Source organism: Euprymna scolopes, chromosome 21, assembly GCF_053919585.1.
Source record: "Euprymna scolopes isolate OS-2025 chromosome 21, ASM5391958v1, whole genome shotgun sequence".
NCBI lineage: Eukaryota > Metazoa > Mollusca > Cephalopoda > Sepiida > Sepiolidae > Euprymna > Euprymna scolopes.
In genome coordinates this window covers 44,455,573-44,482,244 of record NC_136502.1, presented here as the reverse complement: position 1 = coordinate 44,482,244, position 26,672 = coordinate 44,455,573, and the positions used below count along the sequence as shown (strand labels likewise).

The following is a 26,672-nucleotide window of genomic DNA, read 5'->3' as shown; positions in this document are numbered from 1 at the left end:
GGAAAGGGAGAGAGAGAGAGAGAGAAACTGAGGGAAAGGGAGAGAGAGAGAGAAACTGAGGGAAAGGGAGAGAGAGAGAGAAACTGAGGGAAAGGGAGAGAGAGAGAGAAACTGAGGGAAAGGGAGAGAGAGAGAGAAACTGAGGGAAAGGGAGAGAGAGAGAAACTGAGGGAAAGGGAGAGAGAGAGAGAAACTGAGGGAAAGGGAGAGAGAGAGAGAAACTGAGGGAAAGGGAGAGAGAGAGAGAAACTGAGGGAAAGGGAGAGAGAGAGAAACTGAGGGAAAGGGAGAGAGAGAGAAACTGAGGGAAAGGGAGAGAGAGAGAGAGAAACTGAGGGAAAGGGAGAGAGAGAAACTGAGGGAAAGGGACAGAGAGAGAGAAACTGAGGGAAAGGGAGAGAGAGAGAGAGAAACTGAGGGAAAGGGAGAGAGAGAAAAAACGAGAGAGATAGAAAGATAAAAAGAAATACAAAAAGAGTTTAAAGCAGCTGACAACAATTTTTTAATGTTGTTTTAGTGTGTTGTGATTTATTTCTTGTGAATAAATATTTAAATAATTTTCTTTTAATGAAAGCAAACAAGAAAAATCATTAAAAAGATGTTTGAGATAAACAAAGACAAACTACTATTACTACTACTACTACTACTACTACTACTACTCCAAATTTCAATGCAGCAGCAGTTGTAGAAAGTTTGCTCTGTTCATTCCTGTATTTAATTATAAAAATGTAATTTGTTTAACTAAATCAGAAAGTTGTTGAGAAAATTACAATTAGTGATTTTCTTTAAAATTCTCCACGAAATTATTTATACGTATTAAAAAAAAAAAACAAAAAGAAAAAAACCCAAAAAACTAGAAACCATTAATGCTGATAATTTTTTAATTAAAGAGTTTGTTTTTGTAATCAACATTTTAGTTAGCTCTAACTCAGAATTTTTTAGATGGGGATGTATTACTGAAATTACTATATATAATAATGGACTCTCCCATTGATTTCGACGTATGAGGTTCTGCCACAACTAATGTAGTGACATATTAATGCTTATGTAAAACAAGTATATTTTGCCCTACTTTGGTCTTGAGCACTCTTGCATTAACCTTGTTAAAACTTCATAAAATATTAACCTGGAATTATTTTCACACAACGAAGATGTGAGACACTCAGCCATTACACGATGTGCTCAGTTATTACAGAACATGTGGACGTTCAGCTGCTGAACGACATGGGAAACACCAAGTCGTTAAACATCCAGTTTTGATTATATTGAACTGTTTATTTAATTTAAACCTAATTAAGATAATGGGAGCTCATATCAGTAAGGATTGGTTGGTTGTTTCTGTTTTACGGCATATCAACTCTTTTCGGGTTATTTAATGCCGAATCCAAAGATTTTGAAGAAAATTTTTTTAATATAATATATTTGTTGTTTTCAAATCAGTTTCTATTTAACCCATAGTTGGGACCCTAACAGGTACTACCACTCCGGGTCAGAGTGGACCTGGAAGCAATGGTAATTAAAGGGTGGCTCCACACTCCCCAAAGCCCGCAAGCTGGGGGCCTCACCACTGGATATAGTTTAAGGTCATACCCAGGGCCTATCAGTAAGGAGGACAGATATGTGGAAAAGTCGAGAGGATGACCCCAAAACGGTGCATATTCTCTCTTGATGACTCAACATTACAAGGAGGCTGAAATGAAACACCTCACAAGTGAAAACAGCTGATAAACACAATTATATACCAGTTTACAAGGTAAGCTGGATTTTTTTTTTTTCAAACCATAATATCTTTTCCTAGTGAGTTTCTACATATATCATTTTATTGAAATTATGTTTTCATCTTGGATGTTATTCTCACATTTCAGCTAATGTAACCTCCAATCATTTTCTGGTAAATACATCTTATTGCACTTGGGAATCTGTATGAAATTTCAAATGGAACCCTTGATTTAATCCACAGGGTTAGCTTGTTCTTGTTCCATCAGCCATGACAGGATAGAAGTCTAAAGTAATTCTTGATTGTATTCTTAGTATCACCTGCACTGAGAATTGACGCTTTAATCTCAAGAAGATTGCAACTTAAGTGATTATCACATAGCACTTATATCCACTGTACCACTGGTCAATAAGAATTACTTTCCTGCTCCCCTGACCGTGCCAAGATGTAGAAATTTAAATATAATATGAACAAACATCTCGCTGCCCAACTCTTCACTCAAGTTGCATTCCCTCATAAATCTGGCCACTATCACAGTAACCCCTTACGCTTCAGTGGCAATATGCCTTGTTTGGAAGCTAAAGAAAGTGAAAAATAAAATGTAAAATTTTATTAAATAAAAAAAAAAAAAAAAAAAAGAAAAAAGGTGATGTATATTCGGTTCTTCAGTAGAAATTCTCCAATATAAAAAAAACTGTATACTGTATGTATCCGTAATGAAACGAAAATATATTACAAAAATCATATAAATTAGCCAAGTAGTTTTATTTTCATTATTTTTTAAGCAATTAATTGGAATTCATAGGCATTACAACAGAAATCTAACAAATTCGAATTATTGAGTTATTGCTCTTTATTTTTTTTTTGTTTTCAAAATGGCAAGCAAGATAATCTCTTCTCAAATAATAAAATTTAATTTCCTTTTTTAAAAATAACTTCATCAATTTATATGATTTTTGGAACATGATATTTTCATTTCATCATGGTTACGTACATCATGTAGATTATTTCTTTATTTCTGTTTTTTAATATAGGATGAATTTGGGACAAGAACTGTATATTTATTGCAGAAGATTAAACAGTCAAGTGAAATATTGAAAAGCCAACATATGCGGTGAATTGCACTCTGACCTACAAAAATGTTTAAGCATTCTTCGGCAATTAGCAATAAGCTAATCCCTTCTCAGAGAAAAGATAAAGTCAGTGTTGGTCAACCTCCTAGGAGTGAACAACAGCAACTGTGAAACTAATTGTCAAGGATGTATCTCCAACTAATACAAATGACAATTAAGAGTGCATGTATATTTGAGTGTTGGGGAGAGTAATCAGAATGAGAAATATCAAAATGTTTTGGATTCTTGTCAAAAATACACCCTATAATAAAAAACAAAAATAAAGAAAAATCTGTATGATGTATGTGATGAAACAAAAATATCATATCCCAAAAATCATAACTTGATCATGTAGTTCTATTTTTGAATAAGAAAATCAAATTACATAAAGAGTGTCTGTCTCGTCCACCATTTTGAAAACAATTTACAAAATATCTAAAGGAGATAACTCAATAATTCAAACTTGTGAGATTTATATAGAGTACCTACAAATTCCCATTAATCTCTTTCTTTATAAAAAAATAAAACTACTTGATCAATTTAAATAATTTTTTGACTATGACATTTTTTATTACGTTATGGATATGTGCATCTCACAGATTTTTCATTATTTTCGTTTTTTAATATGGGGGAATTATGGACAAGAACCTTTTTTTTTGATTATTGGAATCGAAATCAAAGAAATCTGGGCCTAATTTCCAAAATGATTCTTTTAATTCTTTCTTTTTGTTGTTGTTTAAAATGTAAATTCCCCCTGCTACTAACGCTAAATATTTATTGTTTTTACACTACCAGTAAAACTAAAATATGTAGATCATAATGAATTCAGGTGAAAATGGCACTGGAAGAAATAATGGCACGGTAAAATAACACAAGTGGATAGCTAGAAAAAATTGGCACAAGTGAAAAATATAGATGAGAATCTCAAAATTGCTGTTTTCAATCAATTACGATGTACAGATTTGAGAAAAAATAGAAAGACTTGATTGTGTAAATATATTTTCTTAATATTTACAGCTCGCCATTTACAGGTATGCTCATATTTTTGTGCAAATATTTGCACACATAGCATGGGAAAGTAATATAAAAGAATTAAAAAAAAAAAAACAACAACTTTTTAACCAAATTTAAAAAGAATTGGAATCAGGAATTGTATCGGAATCAGGAATTTAGAAGAGAATCTGCAATTGTATTGGAACCGAGGAAATATTAGAATCATTGCATCACTAGTATATTTACATGTTTCAAACTTCTTCAGATGCTCTTTGCCATCTTGGCTAATATTCAGAGGAGTTAAAGCTGATTGTTTTATTTAAACCAGAGAGTATCGAGATCAGGAGTTTATGGAAATAAAAGCATAAAATGTAAAAATAATACTTCTCATCCGAGAAACATTGTCAAAAAAAAAAAAAAAAAAAAAAAAATTGGTAAGCTTGCAGAATAGTTAACAGCCAAAAAGTCGAAAAAAATTACAACTAATAACTTTCCAATTACAATTTTAATTTTCTACCGGCCTGTATACTTTAAAAGTGTAGAAACTGATTATAAGACCTATTTCTGAATTTATTATTATTAAATTCACTTGAACAAAATATTAAAAAAATGGTTGATTTTTTGGGAGGTAGTTTTGAATAAATTGAAGCTGAAAAGATGGTTAAAATAAATAAATAAATAACTTGCTCTACAACTAACCCTAGATCCGGGGTTGGGGTGAGAGTGAGATGTTGGGGGAATTTCTATTTGAACTTTGGAGTTTTTAGTTTTTTACCATTATTTTAAGGAATGAAGCATCACTAACAATGGCTTCAAACAAAATCTAATTTTGAAATAAAAAAATTTTTAAACCAAAAAAAAACTAACAACAACAAAAAAAAAAAAAAACATTAAAACAGTTTCAGAATGTTTAAAATAGTGTTGAAACAATTAACTGGAATCAGGAATCGGAAAAAAAAAAAAACAAAAAAAAAACAGATTTTTTTTGAGGTATCAGAATTAGTGCTTATTTTCCGATGCCAAAACGCAATTCTGTTAATTGTCTTTTTCTTTTTAATTGATTTTTTTTTTTTTAACCTAATTTTTTAAACTTAATTTTCCATGGATGATAAAATGATAAATATTGATTTTAAACTATCAGTAAAATTTTTTAATTCAATTTTCACCCCAAACAAGGCACAGTGCCACTTTGATGTAGAGGGCTACTATCAGGGACATAAGTTGCAGAGATATTATGAAGGGAGATAAGCAGTAAAATGTCTGTTCACATTACACTTGAACTTCTGCATGTCAGTACAGTTGAGAAAGTAAAATCCAGAAGGGAGTTCCAAAGTCTAGCAGTTCTGGGGAAGAAACTATTGGAGTAGAAGGCTTTCTTACACCTAGGGATTTCTGTGTAGGGGTGGGATTTAGCTGCTTGTCAGATTTGTCAAGGGTATTTACGTCAAGGAGGTACAAGAACTTGTAGTTCGTCAGAGCATTAATCATCAAAATACTTGTAGAACAGGCAGAGGGATGCAACATTTCGTCGATGGGACAGAGGCTGAAGCTTAGATGACAGTTCAGGACCTATCAGGTTGGCGACTCTCTTTTGAACCCTGTCCAGGAGCATGGGCGAATAGTGGCCTTGTAGAGGTATAAAAATTTATAGATCACCCTCCCCACAAGTGTCAAGTGTATATTTATGTTTGGGAAAATTATGTGCACATATTAAATAAGTTTTTACAGTAATCTGACTCCCCAGCCCCCCAAAGTAAAAATAAAAACACCTCCATATTTAGAAATTTAAAAAGAATCAGAATCGGGAAAATATTTGAATCATCCTATAAAATAAACAAGCTGGTAGTTAAATTTGGTAAAAGTCATTTGCTGTATAATTTGATTTGTTTCTTTTGATTTCTCGACTGTTAACTATACTGTAACTTTACCGAATGTTTTTAACAGAAAGAAAATTTGAAAGCACCTTCAAAGAATGGACATCATCCGGATAATTCGCCTGTGGAGCAGCAACAGCATCATCTAAAAGTTCTTGTTTCTCTAATCTGTTTGTAATGAAGGCTATATTGTATTGGCTGGACTGGCTTGAATCGCCAACATTCTCGACACTCTTAGTACTTTTGCCATCATTGAGATTTCCTTGACTGCTAGCCTCTCGATCAATCGAATGACAATGATTTGACGCCAATGAAGCGGCATTCGTTACAAAGTGATACGGCTGTTGCAACGGAAACGTCTGTGGCGACATTGAGAAACAAAGGTTCGGTGGTTTCTGGGTCTGATGGGAGGATGAGCAAAATGGAGATGCTGGACTCCTCAGAGTAGGGTGTTTACTCCGGGGTGGAAAAGAAAGACTGGGATCACTTGGCCGCCCTGTGGGTAAGGGTTTTGCTGCTAATGGTAATGCATTTGGATTTTGGACTAATTTGGAGACAGCAGAAACAGCGACGTTTGCAGTGGAATTTGGAGAAGAATTGGTGACGTTAGAAGTTCTCGAGTTTGTAGTCATCGTCAAACGCTGGCAAACCGTTGACCGTTCTGGCATTGAAGACAGCTGTTGCTCCAGCAGTTCTTCTGTCGAAAAAAGAGAGATTGTTTTGGGGTTTCCAGGCTGTGCCAGGCATCGTGACTGCGAAAGAGAATCGGACAATGCTGTGGGAACAGAAGGAGCCGCATCGTTTCTGTTAGATCCCTGCGAACACTCAAGATCACTGGATAGCGGCTCATCCTGTTGCGGGTATGATCGTCCACCTAAGTAGTTTGGTCGCAACTGTTGCCGGCCACCAATGTCTAGCATTCTAGGCTGCAAGTGCTCACCACATTGGCGCCGGCTGACCGGTACAATTGCCGTGGCCGTAGTTGGTACAGCAACAGCGTTTACGGTAGCAGACGTAGTTGATGCAAAAACAACGCTGTCTCCTAGCAGAACTCCCAACAGCAGCAATGGTTAGATAACCTATTGCAATGGCAGACGTGAGGAGTGTGTCTACGCAGAGTGTCGTCATTCAAAAGTCAGCAGGTGTTGAATACTGAAGAATATAAGTTTTCTTGGATTGCAAGATTAGGCATTAGCTGAAATGAAAAAAAAAAAAAAAAATAGATGATAAAAGTTAAGTAAAAAAAGAACAAATAGAAACATGTTTTACGTTTCAGAAGTTTTTAGATACAACTCATAATTCGTATTGGATTATATGGACTACTGTGCTCATCATGAGTGTTATTCACACAATGTTTCAGTCGATATTTCCTCAGGTGTACATTGTCGAATTCTGAAATCTGTCAAACTTTATTTAACCCAGGAAGGTAGCATGCTCTCATTCTGTCAGCGATGACTGGGCAAAATTCATAAACATAAAAAAACAAATGCAAAATCCAACACAAATGTATCTCATGTTATTTTGTGATAAATGAAAATTAATCAGAATTGAAGCAATAGTTATTAGATCAGATCAGTCTAAACACTGAGAAAAATTCCATTACCTTCCAAAAAAATATGACATGTAGGCACGACTAAATTTAATCGTGTTTACGATTTATGTACAACCAATTTTATTACTGATTAAAATGTATTACCAACTCCTGTTGATTAAAACAACTTGATCAACAGGACTTGATCATATTGCTGGTATTTTTCTCCAAACTTAAGAGGACAGTTTCTTTTTTTACTATACAAAATTTACTCTTGATTTCCTTTAATTTTAATAGCTGAATATCACACACACATACACACACACACACGCTTTAAACTGTTAGTCGCCTGAGGCGCCCTACTGGGAAATGCAGACAGGACATCCGCCCAGACAATTTTTTGTAGACCAGAGTGTTTTTTTTTCTTCGTACTTTTGACTCATATTTTTAAAAATATTTTTTATGTCTGGAAAGAAAATAAAAGAACTTGTTTATTTTTTTCAAATTTAAAAAAACAAAACAAAAAGAAAAACAAATAAAAAAAAAAAAAAAACATGTCAGTGCACCTAAGTTAAAATCGATTGCTTCTTTTGACATAAAAATCCAAAACAAAAAAAATAAAACTAATTCTAATTTTATTTGATATTTATCATTGTATTTAAAGAATTAATTTTTTCAGACTTAAAAAAAACAAAAAAAAACATTATTTTTGAGATTTTTGCTAAACATCAATTAAAAAAAAAAAAAAAATTTACTTGCCTTCTCACGAGGGCAGTTAAACACACCGTCGGTTTTAAATGTGGGGAAAACCCAGTTCTCCCAAAAGTGTCACACTAGAGTGAAAAAGATAAATAAAAAATAATTGCCTGTGTTTATGAAAAGGATTTCTATATAAAAATACTTTTTTTTTTATTTACTTTGTTCACATTTTATAAAGATTTTCTACTTTTACATCATATAGATTTGTTATGGTATTCAAATTCAAATCACTCATCTAGTTACAACAACTATAAACAATTTCCCTCACCCTCTATTTGTGCCTAAAACTAAATGAAAATTCCATGAACAGAGTTTTTTTTCTTAGAACTGTCCGTCTGTGGAACAAGATACTATGGGGCTGCTTCCAGGCTGATCATAGCATATTCGTTTTCAAGTCCAATGTAAATAAGTTCTTGCTGATCTGTTCTCTTAAATAACTAATCCCTACTCATATTCCACCATTACTGATCATGGAGTTGTCGCACTTATTACCTTTTATCCTTGAGTGGCCTCCTATCCTTGATAAGTGGTGACACTTAAGTTAAAAGAAAAAAGAAAAAATATTTTTTAAAAATTGAGTTTATTTTTTGTTAACATCTTTTTAGGTATGGACCTACAATATTTTCCGCTAACAGACCTAGGAGATCATCTGAGTCAAAGTTGCTTGAATAGTGATTCATTATCATCAGCAGAATTTAGTCATAAAATTGCAAGCTCTAAAGTAATAAGCAACTGTTAGGTTGATTTGCATATATACAAGAAATTTTTACAAGTATTATAAGATATCTTATTAATTATAGCAATTTAATTATCAGCTTAACTACTAACTATAGTTAAGTTCAGTTGACTTATTAAGTTCACATAACTTTTTCCTGCAGTTTATAAATTTAAAATTATCTATTAATTAATTATATATATTTAATTACAATTATTAAATTATTCAAGTAATATCAGTTGAATACTCAACTAAGAATATTTTAATTGTCATGTCGTACCAGAAAGGATACTAAATTTTCTTTGTAAAAAGTTAGGGATAATTACGTTTTCTTTGTCCAAATGAAAAACTGGCTATTATTACATTTTCAGATAAAGTTAAATTACTGAAAGGGATGAATTATGTATTAGCTGTAAACACTTCAAAACAGTTCACCTTAGATAAATATAATAATAACTTAGAAAATTATCGATACCTTTCTATAAGGAAACTTTAGTATACTTTCTGGGATGGCATAATCAAAATATTCTCAATTAAGTGTACAATGAATATTACTTTGAATCCTTTAATAATTGTACTTCAAGTTAGCAGTGTTTTCACTGGATTGGAATGTGATTTGATTAAGGGCAGGTTTTTGCATTTTAATGGATATAGCTCCAAGAACTTAACTTCTTGATATTAGTTTTATGGTGTATTATTTGCATGTTGCTGACAAAAATTTCTCTAACTCCAGAAGAGGGGGCAGTTATGTTTTATTTGTAAATGTTGTAAACTTGCACTTGATTCTGTATTATGCATGGTAAGGCAATGTAACAAGGTAGTCATTGTGTAACCAATGTAACAATTAGTTTTAATTGTTGCTATAGGAGCTGCACTCTCCCAAGAGGCATTTTAACTTATAAATGACATTGGTTCGTTTTAGAGAAGACATTAGTTTATACAACTAGATTTTGGGTTCTAAATTTTTTATAGTATATGAGAAGTCTAATCCTATTGTTGTCAATGGGGGGAACATATCTATGGATAATATTTTTTATGGCTTTTTCTTGAAATTTAAAGCCTGGTTATATTTGGTTAAAGTAGAATAGGTTAATGGTATTAGGATTTTGCTGTTGTGAGGTATTACTATTTATGGTGGTATTTTTAAATTCTGGAGGATTGATTGTATTTGCTGATCGACAATATAGTTTGAAAATCCGTTATTCATAAGTACTTGCTTGATATTAAGTTCAAGGAGAAGTGTTTTTTTATCAGAGGAGATTAGGTTGGCACAGTTAAGAAAATTTTTGATGATGGCTATTTTGTAATGGTGAGGGCATTCGCTCTTATAATTTAGAAGGCAAGAATTTAGGTTGGTGGGTTTTTTGTAGTTAGAGGTGCTGAATATATATATATATAAAAACTTCAAGCCCTCTTTGCAATAATAATCACACAGCTCCCCTAACAATGTCTTCTTTGAAAGATGAAAAGCAACACAGCGGTCAAATTCAAACGACACATGGAACCTATATTAATTCTTTCCAATCCACACATTAAAAAGATCAGAAAAATTGAAAAATTAAAAAAAAAGATCTAATCAAACGGAAGCTCTGTTTAACAATGGTTGCTTAAATGAAAGGATGCTGCCTAAATACACACTAAATACACACTATATATATATATATATATATATATATATATATATATATATATATATATATACACACACACACACACACTAGAAGACTACATGGCATTGCCAGATCATAAAATACGCTTAAATATATTTTGATTAATGCAGATTTTGTATTTTATATAGTAACTAGCGGGAGGTACCCGGCAATGCCCGGGTGTCTTGAGGTAAATCAAAACTCCGGGAGGGGGGAGGGAGCGTTAAATAATAATAAAAAAAATGTTTTGGTAGGTAAGTATGAGAATCGAACCCGTACCCTTGAGTTGGAAATTAATGTGTGAAAAAAAAACAAAACAGGGCGACGTTACCCATTAGGCCACTGCGACATACATACAACATACACAGGTTTGAATTTATTTATTGAACTATAAAAACAGGCGTGCGCAATAAAAGTTAACTCTGCTGCTTCCATTTGACCTAATTAAGAAGGTCAAATAGAAGTCATGCAGCGTTTGGGTTTGTTTACCGAAATTTGACTTTTTTCCCCCAACAGATGTTGGGGAGGGGAAAGCAGCTCCCAATTGTCCAGATTGAATAGCAACTGTCTGATATACAAGATTGATCAAAGCTGATTGCTTCTGGACGTTTTTCCCGGCACAATGCCGAATACGTCCGTTTGAGTTTAGTTTCACTTTATTTATACTAAAAAGCCTAATCAACACGCGTAAAGCCAAAATAGCAATAATTTTGTAAAAATCGACGTAAATAAATCTATACGCTACGCGCTTTCCTAATTCCTAGATATTATTATATAGGACCTATATAAACAGTTTTAAGCGATAGTAACGAACCCGGGACCGTGTGCGAGAAAAGCCTTTGCCAGACATACACGAAATGGTCACACACATTTTGCCTTTTATATATATAGAAGATATATAGATGGTTTAAAAAGTTAAAAAAAAAAAAAAGAAAATGACTCATGCACCACCACCAAGAATCGAAACCAAAACGTTTAGCTTACCATTTACCTTTGATGTTAACGCCTGTACTATGAAGACATGCTTGCTGCAAGGCTAAAAATTAAAACATGAACCAATAGCTAATACTTTACGCATGCATATTCGTAATGTCGTCGTTCGGCCTTCACCTGGCAAATTCCATTTCTTTAATTTTCACACTTTTGCATCAATTTCCCCTGGTTAAAACCTAAATATAAAGTTTTGCATCAGTTCGAACACCCTATATATGAAGTTTCATGTCTGTAGACAAAAAAAATGACAGAGGTGTTTGGTAGGCAAAATTTTTATACAAATATACATGCACATACATAAATATATATAGAAAAAGGTTTGTGTTTATTATAATCTTTTTACACAAATATTATGCCAGTATAAACCATGTAGAATATCTGCGTGAATATAATTACACGTAATAATTAATTAAAGATGGTCATCACATAAGAAAACCCCTAAAAAACTAATAGGGAATTAATTGAACTGAATGTTTAAAAGAATATGCAAATTAGCTAGATCTTTTGTTAGTGAATGCAATTCCACAATCCATATATAACAAAGTTGTATTTTTTTTTTAATGAATAAAAAAAAGAAAAAAAAGAAAAGGGGGTTTTAATATGAATATCAGTACACAAAAAAAGTAAATTTATAGGAGTATATATATGAGAGAGAGAGAGAGAGAGCGAGAGAGAAAGAGATATTATTACATTAAAAAACCAAGACACGGAATCATAAAACATCCTACCCCTAAACAAAAAAAGACAAATAAAAACACAAGCAGAGTGAAAGAGAGAAACATAAAACAGGAGTGACCACAGCCCAATAAAACAGTAATAAAAATTAAACATTCCAATGAAAAGTAGATTCACTTACACGTTTCCATCTCTTGGAAACATTTCAAATGAACTACGAAAATGCTCTTTTTACATCTCCAACACATCTTGAATATATTCTAAGCATTTTAAATAATTTCTGAAGAGGACGCTTCACAGAACGTCTGAAACGCATTAAAAACGATTTCAATCATTTAAAAACATTATTACAATGATCTAAACATAATTTTCAACGAAAAACCAAGGCACAGAATAATAAAATAATGCTAAAAAATACACATTGTTGGTGACCACCCCCTTATATATCTATATATATATATATATATATATATATATAGAATGCATTTAATAAATATGAAGTAAATTATAGGAAAAGTATGCAACAGCAAAACTAAAGAAGAAAAGGCAGACTTGTGTGTTTAATAATAACCATTTAAAAGAAGACACCAATATCTGATTACTGTTAAGTGACTAACTAGATTGTTGAACAATATTAGCTGTCAGCAGCCAAACTGTCATATAATAGACAGTTTAAGTACTTGCTTCTCGTGTCGTCTGCACTTTTAACATCAGGATGGGTTACACCAAAAAATTAAAACTCTTAAACACAGAAGTGATGCACATCTCTTTTATCCAGAGATTTTTCTCAACCAGATTTTTTTTTCTCATTTAATTATCTTTATATTTAACTAGTGGAGGTACCCGGCATTGCCCAGGTGTGGAGAAATCATGTAGTAACAACCCCCCCCCCTCCCCCCCGGAGAGGGGATCTAAACAACAATAGGCAACCCGGGTGGAAAGAGGTGTTAAAAAGAAAAAAAAAAGTTGTTGTAAGCAGGCAGTCTTGAAATCGTAACGCGAAAGAGAAAAAAAGGTGACCCCCCCCCCCAAAAAAAAACTAACGTCTTAGCTGATGCGTCCATCATGAAATCGTTGGAATTAAGGATAGTCAATCCAACGGAGACGATGACTTGCGAAAATGTTGCTGCAAAAACCGACGCCTCCTTGTAAAAAACGGCCCAGTTGAGGGTGAAAAAATTAATGTTTTTGGCCCATTTTTCGATATTTGTCGTCCGAGAGACTGAGCTTTAAAATGATACTGATTTTGTCATGTTGCGACATAGACACACAGAAATACATCTTGCCTTTTATATAATAGACTAGTGGGAGTACCCGGCGTTGTCTGGGTGTTTGTATTTGGGGGGGGGGATTAACAACAACAAAAAAAAGTTTTGGTAGGTAGGTAGGATCGAACCAGGAGCCTTGAGGTGAAGGTGGGAAAGAAAGTGTGAAAAAAAAAACTTACATGTCTACCCACTCGGCCAGCAAAGGAGAGTAATAGAAAAACGTTTGAATTTATTTAAGTATTAAAAAATGAGGTCAAATATCACGCCATAGAAATCACGCAGTTAACGCTGCAAGGCAGTTTTTTGGGGGGGTTTGTTTACACAAATTGACAGGTGTGTGAATTTGAATTGAATGAGGTCAAAGAAATACCGCAATTAATTTTCACTGCAAGGTAGTTTTTTGGGATTTTGTTTACCCAAGATACTGGGGGAAAAATCCACTCCATTTACAAAGGGAATTTTCCCAATGAATAGCAATTGTCTGATATGAGGGTTCCCAACATTGATCAAAAGTTGATTGCTTTCTGGACGTTCCCACTACGGAAGCCAGGTAAATTGCTTTCGCTTCAGATTAGTTTTGCTTTTATACGAAAAAAGTGGAACACACGAGGGGAGCTGAAATAGGAAGACACGACGCGCATTCGCAAATCGTACATATGATCTAGGGCGCATATAAAGAGTTTTAAGACATAGTAACCCTTCCCGAGAAACCTGGTGAAAAAAGCCTTTCTTGGATATACAAAAATACACGCGTTGCATTTGCCTTTTATATATATACTAGCGGGGGGTACCCAGCGTTGCCCGGGTGTTTGTAGGTGTGTGTATGGGGGGGGGGGCAAATAATAATCCTGAAACGATGTTAAAAAAAATCAGAAAAACCAAAACCCAAATAAAAAAACAGCGAAAAAAAAAAAAAAAAAAAAAACGCTGTGTGTATAGGAGAGGGGTGGGGGAAGGTAATCTAAAGAATAAGCGAAGTAAAAAAAAAAAAAAAACGTTGCCCGAGTGTGTAAAGATGTAAAAGAAGAAAAAAAAAAAAATGTTTTGGTCGGGAGGTGGGATTGAACCCAGAAGCCTTGACGCGGAGGTGAAACAAATGCCAGCCACTTAACCGTCCAGGCCAGGAGTAAGAGGAATTTATTAGAGTGTCAAAATAAGGCTAATAAAGTGAGTGAAAGAGGTTTGATTGACAGATAGCTGCAAAATGAGGTCATCTCGGGGGCGTTACGAGATGACGTAGCAGTATTTTATTTAATGCGGGACAACTTTTTGGGGTTTGTTTACTTTGTTTCAATGCGGGTCAGTTTTCGCTTCCCAAAGATGATGGTTCCCTAAGATGATGGTGGGGGGAAAACCGGCTCTCCAAATGAAAGGGGATTAGCAATTGTTTGATATAAAGAGTTTAGCCCCAAATTGATCAAAGCTGATTGCTTGTGGACGTTCCCGACACGATGCCGAGAACACCGTGTTAGCTTTGAATTAGTTTCGCTTTTTATACGAAAAAGCTGAATCAACTCGTGAGAAGCCAAAATAGCAATAATTTTGTAAAAGTCGCTGTAAGTAAATCTAGACGCTACACGCGTTGCCAAATCCTAGATATTATTATATAGGGGGTATATAAACAGTTGTAAGCGATAGTAACAACCCCGGGAGCGTGTGTGAAAGAAGCCTTTGCAAGACATACACGAAATGGTCTCACACATTTTGCCTTTTATATATATATTAGCGAGAGGTACCCGGCGTTGCCCGGGTGTTTTTCGGGGTATGTGAAAAAACCCCAAAAATGTGAAAAAAAAACAGGTGCCCGTGAAAAAAAACAAAAAAAACGAAGCCTTCACGACGCGCAGTTGAAAAATAGTAAAGTGTTAAAAAAAAATAAACAGGTGCGCGTTTTTGATTGACGTGACGGCGATAGGTATTCAGCTGTTAGCATTTTGTGCAGGACAGTTTTGAATGAGGTGAATAAATCGGTTTGTTTGTTTTTAAAAACCCGCTCCCTGTTTATTAGTAGGAGCGAAATGAAAGCTACAGTCTGATATGACGAAGTCGACATTGAACAAACGTTACTTAGCTCTCTTGAGACAACTGGCTTTCATCCTGTTGTATTTATTTGCTTCCCCACTGAGCAAATTAGGCACAAGGCCGTTTTTTAAACTGGCTTTCGGCCTGTAATTAGAGTCGAGTTTCGCTTTTTTTATACCGAAAACCGAATGGGAAATGTCGAATAATTAACGTTTGAAAGTCAATAAAATTAAATAGACAGGCGAGCTTCGTGGATAACTCCGAGATATTACAATTTATAGATGATATAAAAAGTTTTAAGAAGTTGTGAACCGAGCAAGCGCTTCTCTGAAAGAAGCCTTTTGTGGACATCGAGGAAAAGCGTACGTACATACATACATACATACATACATACATTTTCGCTTTTATATATATAGATATATCTCAAAGCCTTGCGAAATTCTAACACATCACAGAGCTTCAATATGCAGATGACAACATGGTCCTTAGCCATTCCAAGGAAGACATCCAGAGATCCGTAAACAACTTCACGGCAACCTACCATCGCTTTGGACTCTCTGTTAATATTAGTAAGACAAAAGTGTTAGTACAACCAGTACCCAATACCATCTTACAGGATGTAAGCATTCATATAAATGACACTCCTCTTGAGCAAGTAGATCACTTTCCATATCTCGGTAGCATAATATCAGAAAAGTGCTCAAATGAGAATGAAATAAAAAGCCGAATTGGCCTCGTCTATGGAGCTTTCAGTAAACTGACGAAGCGCGTCTTCAATAATAAACATCTTTCAATAAAAACTAAACTCATAGTATACCACGCGATTGTTATACCTACGCTTCTGTATGGGTGTGAGACCTGGACTATATATCAAAGTGATCTCATTAAACTCAAAAAATTCCACCAACAAAAACTTTGAGCTATACTGAACATCAAATGGTATGACTATGTAACCAACACAAGCGTTTTTGAGAGAGCTAACAGCTGCACTATTAAAGCCACCACCATGAGGCACAGACTCCATTGGTTGGGGCATATCCTGGATGAAACAGACTCCTTCGACAAACCCTATACTCGGAGCTAGCCACAGGAAAAAGACCTATCGGCCGCCCTCTACTGCGATATAAGGACCAACTCAAATTGTTGCAATTTAAAAACATTATCTTTCATCTAGCAATTAATGATATAGATACAAAATTTTCAATTATTTTTTTTAAAAAGTGCAACAGGATGTACATTAACTAAAATAAATCCAAGGTAATTTTTTGATTCAATTGAAATTAAATTTTTATACCTTACTTTGTAAAATTTATAAAAGTGCACTTTGAAGATAAATAAATTTCAAATTGAATCTTGTACCTTTATTTTTAAAGCCAATAGTAAAAACATTTTGTTTAACAATTTTCATGCCTTGGATGAAATGCTTTTCTAACTTGTATATATATCGTTGCCTCGATTCAGACAATGAATTCGCCCTGTAAGGGTAACTGTGCGTGTAATTATGAGGCAAGGGTTGAGCAATCTCCTAATCACACCTCTCCTGAATCGACACTGCTTAAGTGGTTCCTGGACCAAATGCTTCATTGATATCGCAAGCTGTTTCAGCAGCTTTTAAGCCTAGCTTGAATTGAAATAAAATAATTGTGCAAATTTACTATTTTTCCATCTTGTATTAAATGTTCTGAAAAGAAGACATAATTGTTTTAAAACGATTATAATTTAAATGATTAGATCGAGGAAAAAATACTTTAAAATGATATATAAAGTAATGGTATTATAACGAAAACTTATGTGAAAATACATCATTTGAAATCAAAAACAACAATTCCGCAAGAACTTTCTTTTCAACCTAATATATATGATAATACCTACAATTTTAGCTTTAAGGTCATTTCTTTTAAAAGCTGTCCAATCTAATTTTGATATTTCTGATTTTAGTGAAATCCTTACCATTGTTGAACATTTCAATGAATCAATGGAAACCAGATTTTCATCTATAAATATAAAAGCGAAAATGTATGTATGTATGTATGTATGTATGTATGCGTGTATGTATGTATGTGTGTTCGCTTTTTCTGTGTGTCTACAAAAGGCTTCTTTCAGAGAAGCGGTCGGTCAGTTCACAACTTTTTAAAACTTTTTATATCACATATAAATCGTAATATCTCACAGTTAACAACTAAGCTCACCTGTCTATTTAATTTGGTCGATTTCGGGAAGATAAATATTCAATATTTGTCACTCGCCGCATGTGGGTTAGTCTTTTTCCTATAACATCTTGGGGGGGAGGGGAAGCGTTTAGCAGTAAATACTATCCCGCAGTCAAACTTGACCTCATTAACTCATTAAAACGGGCACCTGCCAAATCCAAGTAATTAAATTCAAACGTGTTTCCGTTAGCATCTCGCGGTGGGGCAATGGTTAACGTCGCACGTTTTTTTTTTTTTTTTCCACACTTTACTTTGCAACTTTGCCTCAAGGGTTCGGGTTCGATCCTCATACTTACTTTTTTTTTAACCCCCCCCCCCCCACACACACCTCCAAACACCCAGGCAAGGGTTCGGGTTCGATCCTCATACTTACCTACCAAAACATTTTTTTTAACCCTCCCACCTCGGAGTTTCCACACACACCTCCAAACACCCGGGCAATGCCGGGTACCCCTCGCTAGTCCCATCTAAATGATAAAAACTTGTGTGTTTCTACTTTCCTAGATCCAAGATTCAAATTTAAATTTAAAAAAAAATGACATGGAAAACACTTAGAATTGGATTCTACATCTTTTAACTTTCTACTAATGATAATGAAGCAGAACCAGCAGGATACACTTCTTCAAGCTCTGTTGAGAGTCAAAAAGACAAAAGTGAAAGTAAAACTGTATCTCTTTTAAGCTTGTGTGATGAATTAGCTTCCAATAAACCTACAGTAACAAAACAAAACTTAGAGCAGGTAGATCGATTGGTTGTTTTTGTTTTACGGCATATCAACCCTTTTCAGGTTATTCAATGCCGAATCTGGTGATTTTGAAGAAAATTATTTTAATAGAATATATTTGTTTTTTTTGCAAGTCAGTTTCTATTTAACCCATAGTTGGGACCCTAACAGGTACTACCACTCTGGGTCAGAGTGAACCTGGGAGCAATGACAATTAAAGGGTGGCTACACACTCCCTAGAGCCCGCAAGCTGGGGCCTCACCATCGGATATAGTTTAAGGTCATATCCAGGACCTAGAGCAGGTAGAAGCCGAGTTGAACATGGAAACTGCAACTACAACAGAACTACAAGAATCACAATCTAAACTCAAAAGGAGTAAATCCCTTTTAAGTATACAAAAGAACTTGATCATTATGTAGCTTTACAACTACTCGCAAGATGTGATGATCCATTTCAGTAGTGGAAGAAGACACAGGACATCTTACCACTGCTAAGTAAACTGACTTCAAAATGTTTAAATGCGCCACCTTCATCTGTAGAAAGGGAGAGGATCTTTAGTACAGGTGGTAATGCGTATGAACCTATGAGGAACAAACTGTGTCCTGAGAATGGAGAAACTCTAATGTTTCTACATTACAACTTAAAAGTATTCAACTTTAAATACTGAGGTGATAAGATAAGAGCAGAGGAGGTAGTCAGCAAGAATAGAATAAGAAGTACAGCAGCAGGTGCAGAACTTCAGTTTATAGTTATGCACTTAAAGAATTACAATTTGTACTTTGTAGTTGGTTTGTAATTTTTTTTATCTAATTATTTGATTATATTCATTTGAGAATTGGAAATTGTACTTTGTGTTTTGCAATTTTAGTTAATAAAGAAAGAAGTCATAATAGTGGTCAGACAATTTAATGCTAAGTTAAAAGCAACAATTACTATGTTAATGTGTTAAAGCTATCTGATGAGTCACTTGGCAGTGATGAAATGATTCAATTTAATAGGAAAGAGAGAAGTAATTAATTGACCAATTAATCGGCAAATTAGCCAATTACCTGCCAATAAATGGGTGCACCCTTAATACATACAGCCATACAGGGCTCTATCAAGGGTATTTTTTCATGTGACGTGATCACTAGACGGGGTGCCTACCACAGCTTAAGAGAGTCCCATCTACCCTTGAGAGAAAGATAAACAGTGCCAGTTTCTCAACCACTATCTGGGGCTAACACTTGATCTCTACATGAGATACATAGATATTCAAATATGCCATTAAAATTCTCTTTAACCGTCAAACGTTGATTTAGAAAAGTGGTTAAGAACAAAAGGAAAGTCGATGATTTCAAAAGTGAATTGACGTAACAAAGTATTAAGCGAAAAAGAGCAGAAAGTGTGGAACGGTTTTAGATAGAAAAGAAAAGGAAATTTTTGGGAGCTATTGCGTGAAATAACGTATTTTGACGTGCACATTAATAGTGTAAGCACGAGGCATTGATTATTTTTTCAAGGGTTGATATAAAAAGGATGATTCAGTTCAAAGCGACACAACACAGGTGCACATCTCGTCATCCATTGACAAGATGTGCCTTGAAATACTTTTGTAAATAAGGGATATTCTGGGTCAGCAAAACAGCATTAATTTGAAGTTATCTTCTCTAGTTGCAGAGAGAAAGAAAAAAAAAATAACCAGAAAAAAGAGAACACACACACACATGAAGAAATAGTGAACATGATTGTTTATAAGAGAAACAAAGAGACAGAGAAAAAGAAATGGAACAGAAAGCGAGAAAGAGAAGAGAAAGAGAGAAACAAAGAGGAAGGAAGGGAGAGGGAGGAAAAGCGAGACAAAGAGAGAGAGGAAGAGCGAGACAAAGAGAGAGCGAGACAAAGAGAGAGAGAGGAAGAGCGAGACAAAGAGAGAGAGAGGAAGAGAGAGACGAAGAGAGAGAGAGGAAGAGAGAGACGAAGAGAGAGAGAGGAAGAGCGAGACAAAGAGAGAGAGAGAGAGGAAGAGCAAGACAAAGAGAGAGAGAGGAAGAGCGAGACAAAGAGAGAGAGAGAGGAAGAGCGAGACAAAGAGAGAGAGAGAGGAAGAGCGAGACAAAGAGAGAGAGAGAGAGGAAGAGCGAGACAAAGAGAGAGAGAGGAAGAGTGAGACAAAGAGAGAGAGAGGAAGAGTGAGACAAAGAGAGAGAGAGGAAGAGTGAGACAAAGAGAGAGAGAGAGAGGAAGAGTGAGACAAAGAGAGAGAGAGGAAGAGTGAGACAAAGAGAGAGAGAGGAAGAGTGAGACAAAGAGAAAAAGGAGAGACAAAGAGAGAAGAGACAAAGGAAGAAGAGAGAGAGAGAGAGACAGACAGATAAAGACAGACAAATATGGAAAGAGAAAAAAAAAGAAGGACATGTTCCTCACCCTTTTGTTTTCCTTGAAGCAATTGGTGTAACTAAACGTTTTTTAAAAATCGTTAATCTTTATTTCTTTCAGGTGCAGCAGAGAAGAAAATAAAATAGAAAATAAAGAGAAAGGAAAAAGTAGAAATATGCAACTCGAGGTGTGCAGAGTTTTAAAATAAAATCAAGATTATTAGGGTTGGAGGTGTTGAGCAAGTTCTTGGGGGCCCTAGACAGGTAATGATTAACCTCTTGGGTTGAGCCTGACCGATATATAAAACAAGCATGTGCTGTTGTTCATTTTTGATTAGCAGTTTTCACTATGAAGAAAAAAACGAGGGGGGGGGGGAGGTCAGGCAAAGAAGGTAGAGAGCAATCACGGAGCGATTTGGTGTTAAATTTTTATTTTAAACCAAATAATGAACACAATGGTTAAAAGATTAAGTGGGAAATGTGAGAGAGAGAGAGTGTGGTGAGACAGAGAGGGAAATGTAAGAGATAAATGCGGGAGAGAGAAAGAAAAATGCGGGAGAGAGAAAGAAAAATGCGCGCGAGAGAGAGAAATGCGCGCGAGAGAGAGAGAAATGCGCGAGAGAGAGAAATGCGCGCGCGAGAGAAAGAGAGAGAAATGCGCGCGAAAGAGAAATGCGAGAGAGAGAGAGAGAGAAATGCGAGAGAGAGAGAGAAATGCGAGAGAGAGAGAGAAATGCGAGAGAGAGAGAGAGAGAGAGAGAAATGCGAGAGAGAGAGAGAGAGAGAGAAATGCGAGAGAGAGAGAGAGAGAGAGAGAAATGCGAGAGAGAGAGAGAGAGAGAGAAATGCGAGAGAGAGAGAGAGAGAAATGCGAGAGAGAGAGAGAGAGAGAGAAATGCGAGAGAGAGAGAGAAATGCGAGAGAGAGAGAGAAATGCGAGAGAGAGAGAGAGAGAAATGCGAGAGAGAGAGAGAGAGAGAGAGAGAGAGAAATGCGAGAGAGAGAAATGCGAGAGAGAGAGAGAGAGAGAGAAATGCGAGAGAGAGAAATGCGAGAGAAATGCGAGAGAGAGAGAGAGAGAGAAATGCGAGAGAGAAATGCGAGAGAGAGAGAGAGAGAGAAATGCGAGAGAGAAATGCGAGAGAGAGAGAGAGAGAGAGAGAGAGAAATGCGAGAGAGAGAGAGAGAGAGAGAAATGCGAGAGAGAGAGAGAGAGAGAGAGAGAAATGCGAGAGAGAGAGAGAGAGAAATGCGAGAGAGAGAGAGAGAGAGAAATGCGAGAGAGAGAGAGAGAAATGCGAGAGAGAGAGAGAGAGAGAGAAATGCGAGAGAGAGAGAGAAATGCGAGAGAGAGAGAAATGCGAGAGAGAGAGAGAGAGAGAGAGAGAGAAATGCGAGAGAGAGAGAGAGAGAGAGAGAAATGCGAGAGAGAGAGAAAAAAATGTGAGAGAGAGGGGGAAGAGAGAGAGAGAGAGAGGGAAAGAGAGACAGAAAAATAAGGACAGTAATAAAAAATAAATGATTATAAACACAAAAACAAAGTAACAAAACGTTTTTTTTTTTGTTGTTTCAATAGTTAATGGTTTTCTTTTTCAATTTTTGCTGAGGACACAGCAGCGTATCCAATGCTACTTGTAACCAGCTGCCACTGGCCCTTTGTTTCTCAACCAACCATGACTCGCCTCATCTTTTAAGATATTCAAAAGATATAGATTTCTTTTTCTTATACTTGTTATTTGAAAATACTTTGAGCATTTTTCGATTCTAATCATCGCATATTGAATATCTCGGTCTAAGAAAAAGATCCAAATTTTAAACTCTGCAAGACTAGAAATATCACCTTTTTTTATACTCTTGAGAAAACAGAAGTAAAACAATACATATTTCATTTGCATTATCTCATTAGGTACCACTGTCCTATAAATAGGACTCGTTTCTTTTTCTTTTTAAAATCAAAGATCATATACAATAGTACTGTCAACGGCATAATTACTTTGAAGAAAGGAAAAACGTATCTATATTTGTTAACTTTTCTCTTCATGAGTCGTTGGAACCCTCCTAAAAATTCTTGTGAAAAATGCGAAAATTCTATTTTTTTGATGATGCAATGAGTCACTAACTTGTTGCCAAAAGTTCAATGTAGCTCTTTATATTAACTGCTTTGCTTTTTACCAAAATGTGTAAATTTTATCTTGAATGTATAGCCTCTTGATTTCTAAAATATATCACATGTACGCAGTATCCTCTTATAATAGGAGAGCCCATATTCCACTTTCTAAATAAAACAAATAACTTTTTCCTTTCACTTTGTGTATTCTAACCCATTTTTAGTCATGACACAAAGTTTAACTCGCTTGTACAAAATTCAGGTACCCTGTGACTTACGGCGAAATCCAAAATAATGGGTTTTTATCTCCACATGTTATTATCATTGACTTAGTTTGGATGAAAGATGGTTTTACAGATATCTCTGTGCAGGATGTTTGTCCATCTCATCATCAGCTTACTTCTCATGACTTCTAATGTAAAAGCAAGTTTCACGTCACATCGTAATTCGTGGAATGCAACTTTGGAGGAAGATTGATACGAGTTGGCAGGGGGGTGGTGGTCTGTTTCGGGGAGTCAGCGAGAGCAGATCAGAAAAAAATTTGTCTCTGATTCCCTGAGAATATGGATTGTCAGACTTGTCGTGGAGGCAACGAGATAGAAATAAATGGCAGCTAAAATTATAGACCCCCACCCTCTTTCTAAGAATGAGAAATGATGGCAAGATTTCAACCGTGGAAAACCATGGGGAATGAATAAAACCCATTTGAAAGAGATGAGACTTGCGTCTGATGCTATGCATTGAGAAAGCTTTTGTTCCAGATGCGATGAAGGGCGGGTTACAAACCACTTGGGGACATTACTACATTGAGCCTGGTCATTACTAAAATGGTTGACCAATTTGGGAATTCCAAGCGCTGTATGTAGGAGGACGTCGACACCTCCTTGCAAGAGTACCAAAAACCTAATGTCGTCATCTCGCCTGACAAGAATATACATGCAACTGGGGACTGCTTGTGAATTTCATGCTCCCATGGAACAAGCTGGTTAAACCCAAAAGGGTTAGTGCCGTTTCACACACACACACACACTTGCAGACATGACCAAGGGGTACGAATTTTGAATGCAAGAAAACTCTAGTTCCCGCCTCAAAAGGGGGCACTCTTGGAAGCTTCCATTCAGTCTTAAGAGACAATGAACATACCCTGTAAGGGTAGCCGTGCATGTAATTATGAGGCAAGGGTTGTGCAATCCCCAACCACACCTCTCCTGAATCGGCACTGCTTGAGTCCAGTGGCAAGGAGAAATCCAAGACGACTGGAAGCAATGCTGAGATAAGCAGAGAGCACATACAGCACTTGGAATTCCCAAATGGTCAACCATTTTGATAATGACCAGGCTCAACGTTACTTTACTTTGGTGATCTAACGAGAACCGGTGTGTCAACGTGATTATGCGATATGGAGGCACGCTGGATTGGGTCAAAAATAAAAATTAACTGTTGAGAATGGATTTCTCCTTCACCGAGTGAGGACAGAAAAGATGAAGTGTAACACCAGAACAGATAGAACACTTTGTTTCAATCACGAGAATTAATGGCTAAAAAAGAAGTGCATATGAAAAACATCACTTTTTAACTTATGGAAACGCATGATTAACAACTCCATCTACACTTCAAATGATTTACTCGACTTATTTGTATGCTCTAGAGACTTAAACCAAATTTCTGTCACTTATCACAGTTCTGGCTTAGTCTTACAGCTGCCAAGAACGGCATGCCAGTCTCAACCCTTATCTTTTGATTTTATACCGTTACTAGTAGGACATCCAGCATTGCCCAGTCGTAAAATATACTTAAATATGATTTGATTAATGCAGATTTTGTATTTATCATTATACTAGCATTTCAGCCTGGTGTTGGAGGTGTATGTTGAGAGAAAAAAAAAAAAAGTGGTCAATTTTTTTTTTTTAACTTAGACCCCTATTATGACACCTTAACATTTATTGTTTTGGGCTCAAATCAAGTTATAAAGTTAGATCCATGTCCAAGGAACCTATATCGAAAATTCCAAGTGTTTAGACCCAAAATTGTCGGAGGAGTTTGGTAGAGTTCTCAAAGGTCAAATCGTTGACTTTTGACCCCTTAACAGCCAAATTTCTGGCCAAAAACCGATCAAAAATTTTCCCAAATCTCAGTACCCTGTATATCAAATTTCGAGTCTGTAGACTTAAAATTGACAGAGTTATTGCGTAGGGAAATGTACACAAACATACACACACAGACACGTTCACTCTAAAAGATATATAGATTATATTGGACCCAATATATAATAATGGTTTAAAAAGTTTCAAAAAAATAAAAATGACTTGTGCGCCACCACCGAGAATCGAAACCAAAACGTTTAGCTTATGATTTACTTTTTTCTTTGACGTTAATGCCTGAGCTGTGAAGACATGTTTGCTGCAAGGCTAAAAATTAAAACATGAACCAATAGCTTTTACATTACGCATGCAGATTTGTAATGCCGTCGTTCGACCTTCACCTGGCAAATTCCATTTCTTTAATTTTCACTTTTGCACCCATTTTCCCCGACTAAAACCCAAACAAAGTTTTGCATGGGTTCGAATACCCTATATATTAAGCTGTATACCTGTAGACCGAAAATTGACAGAAGAGTTTGGTAGGCAATTTGTGTTTACTATAAGCTTTTTAAGCAAATATTACGCAAGTATAAATCATGTAGAATATCTGCATAAATTTAATTATACGTAATAGTTAAAAAAACTAATAGGGAATTAATTAAAATGAATGTTTAAAAGAATATGCAAATTAGCTAGATCTTTTGCAGATGAATGCAATTCCACGACCCATCTATAACAAAGTTGTACTTTCTTTTAAAACTAGCTTGGGTGCCTGGCGTTGCCCGGGTGCTTGGAGGTGTAAAAAAAAAAAAAAAAAAAGTGTTAGTACACAGGCAGGCTCGAACCTGCAACGCAAGGCAGAAAAGAAAGTGAAAGAAAACCTGACATCTTACTACTATGCCATGACGTGACCGTAAGTGTAAAGCTTTCAAATTAAACATAATCAAAAAAAAAAAAAAGATGACTTGCAGAAATGGTGTTGCTTTTAAACCTCCAAATCATTTTTAATGGGGGGGGGGGAGCAGCTCCTCCAAAAAGGGGGCACTCTGGAAGTATCCAAATAAATAGTAATTATCTCAGTATGAAGGGTTTCCCCTACATTGACCAAGGATCAATTACAGAACAGATACTACCTTGGTTAAGGCCGGGGAGTTTGCATTTGATTAGTTTCGCTTTATTCATACGAAAAAGACAAACAAATACTTGAAATGATGGCACAGAGGGAATTTTTTTAAAACTCGATCAAAAAAAGATAGAGACAATATTCGTTTGCGAATCTGAGATATTATGATCTAGGAAGTATAAGAAAACTTCTCGCGGAATCAAATCAACATGAGAAGCCCGGCGCATAAAGCCTTTCGTGGACATATACAAACGCGTGCACCCATTTTGCATTTTATATATGTTAGACTAGCCTGGGTGCCTGGCGTTGCCCGGATGTTTGTAAGTGTTTGTTGAAAAAAAAAGTTGCAGGCAGACAGGCTTGAACCCGTGACACGAATGCGGAACAGAAAGTGGAGGTGTGTGTAAGGATGTTGGTTGAGTAAAAACACAGGAAAATTGCAATCGCAAAAAAAAAAATTAAAAAAAAAAAATAAAAAAAAAACCTGTACCACGAACGAAGAAAAGAAAGTGAAAACAAAATGTGACGCATTAGCTGCTGCACTAGGTGTATCAGAATTTTTGTAGGAATTTTTGACACCCCTAACACGAAACTGCGAATACAATATAAAAATCTTGTAATTTCTCTGTTAAAAGTGGGTTGTTTATTTTCTTTATGGATTATACTTCCAAAATAAACTATTAAAGTTGTTTTAAAAGTAATAGAATTTTTTTTTTTTTTTTTTAAACAGTAATGAATTTTACGAACTCAATATTTTTCAA

General features: G+C 35.5%; 1 protein-coding gene across 8 annotated transcripts in view; it reads right to left on the bottom strand.

The window, feature by feature from the left end:
* The window catches only part of LOC145242168 (uncharacterized), a 124,498-nt gene that overhangs the window by 36,352 nt on the left and 61,474 nt on the right, over positions 1–26,672 (bottom strand). For 5 of the 8 annotated variants that reach the window (XM_080105148.1, XM_080105153.1, XM_080105151.1 and 2 more), the window contains exon 3: positions 5,786–6,891. In XM_080105148.1, the coding sequence (XP_079961274.1) occupies positions 5,786–6,616 (831 nt within the window). In that variant the 5' untranslated portion in view covers positions 6,617–6,891. Of the gene's footprint in view, positions 1–5,785; positions 6,892–7,986; positions 8,061–26,672 lie in introns of all 8 variants that reach the window. The other 3 variants (XM_080105149.1, XM_080105154.1, XM_080105152.1) reach the window with 1 other exon arrangement.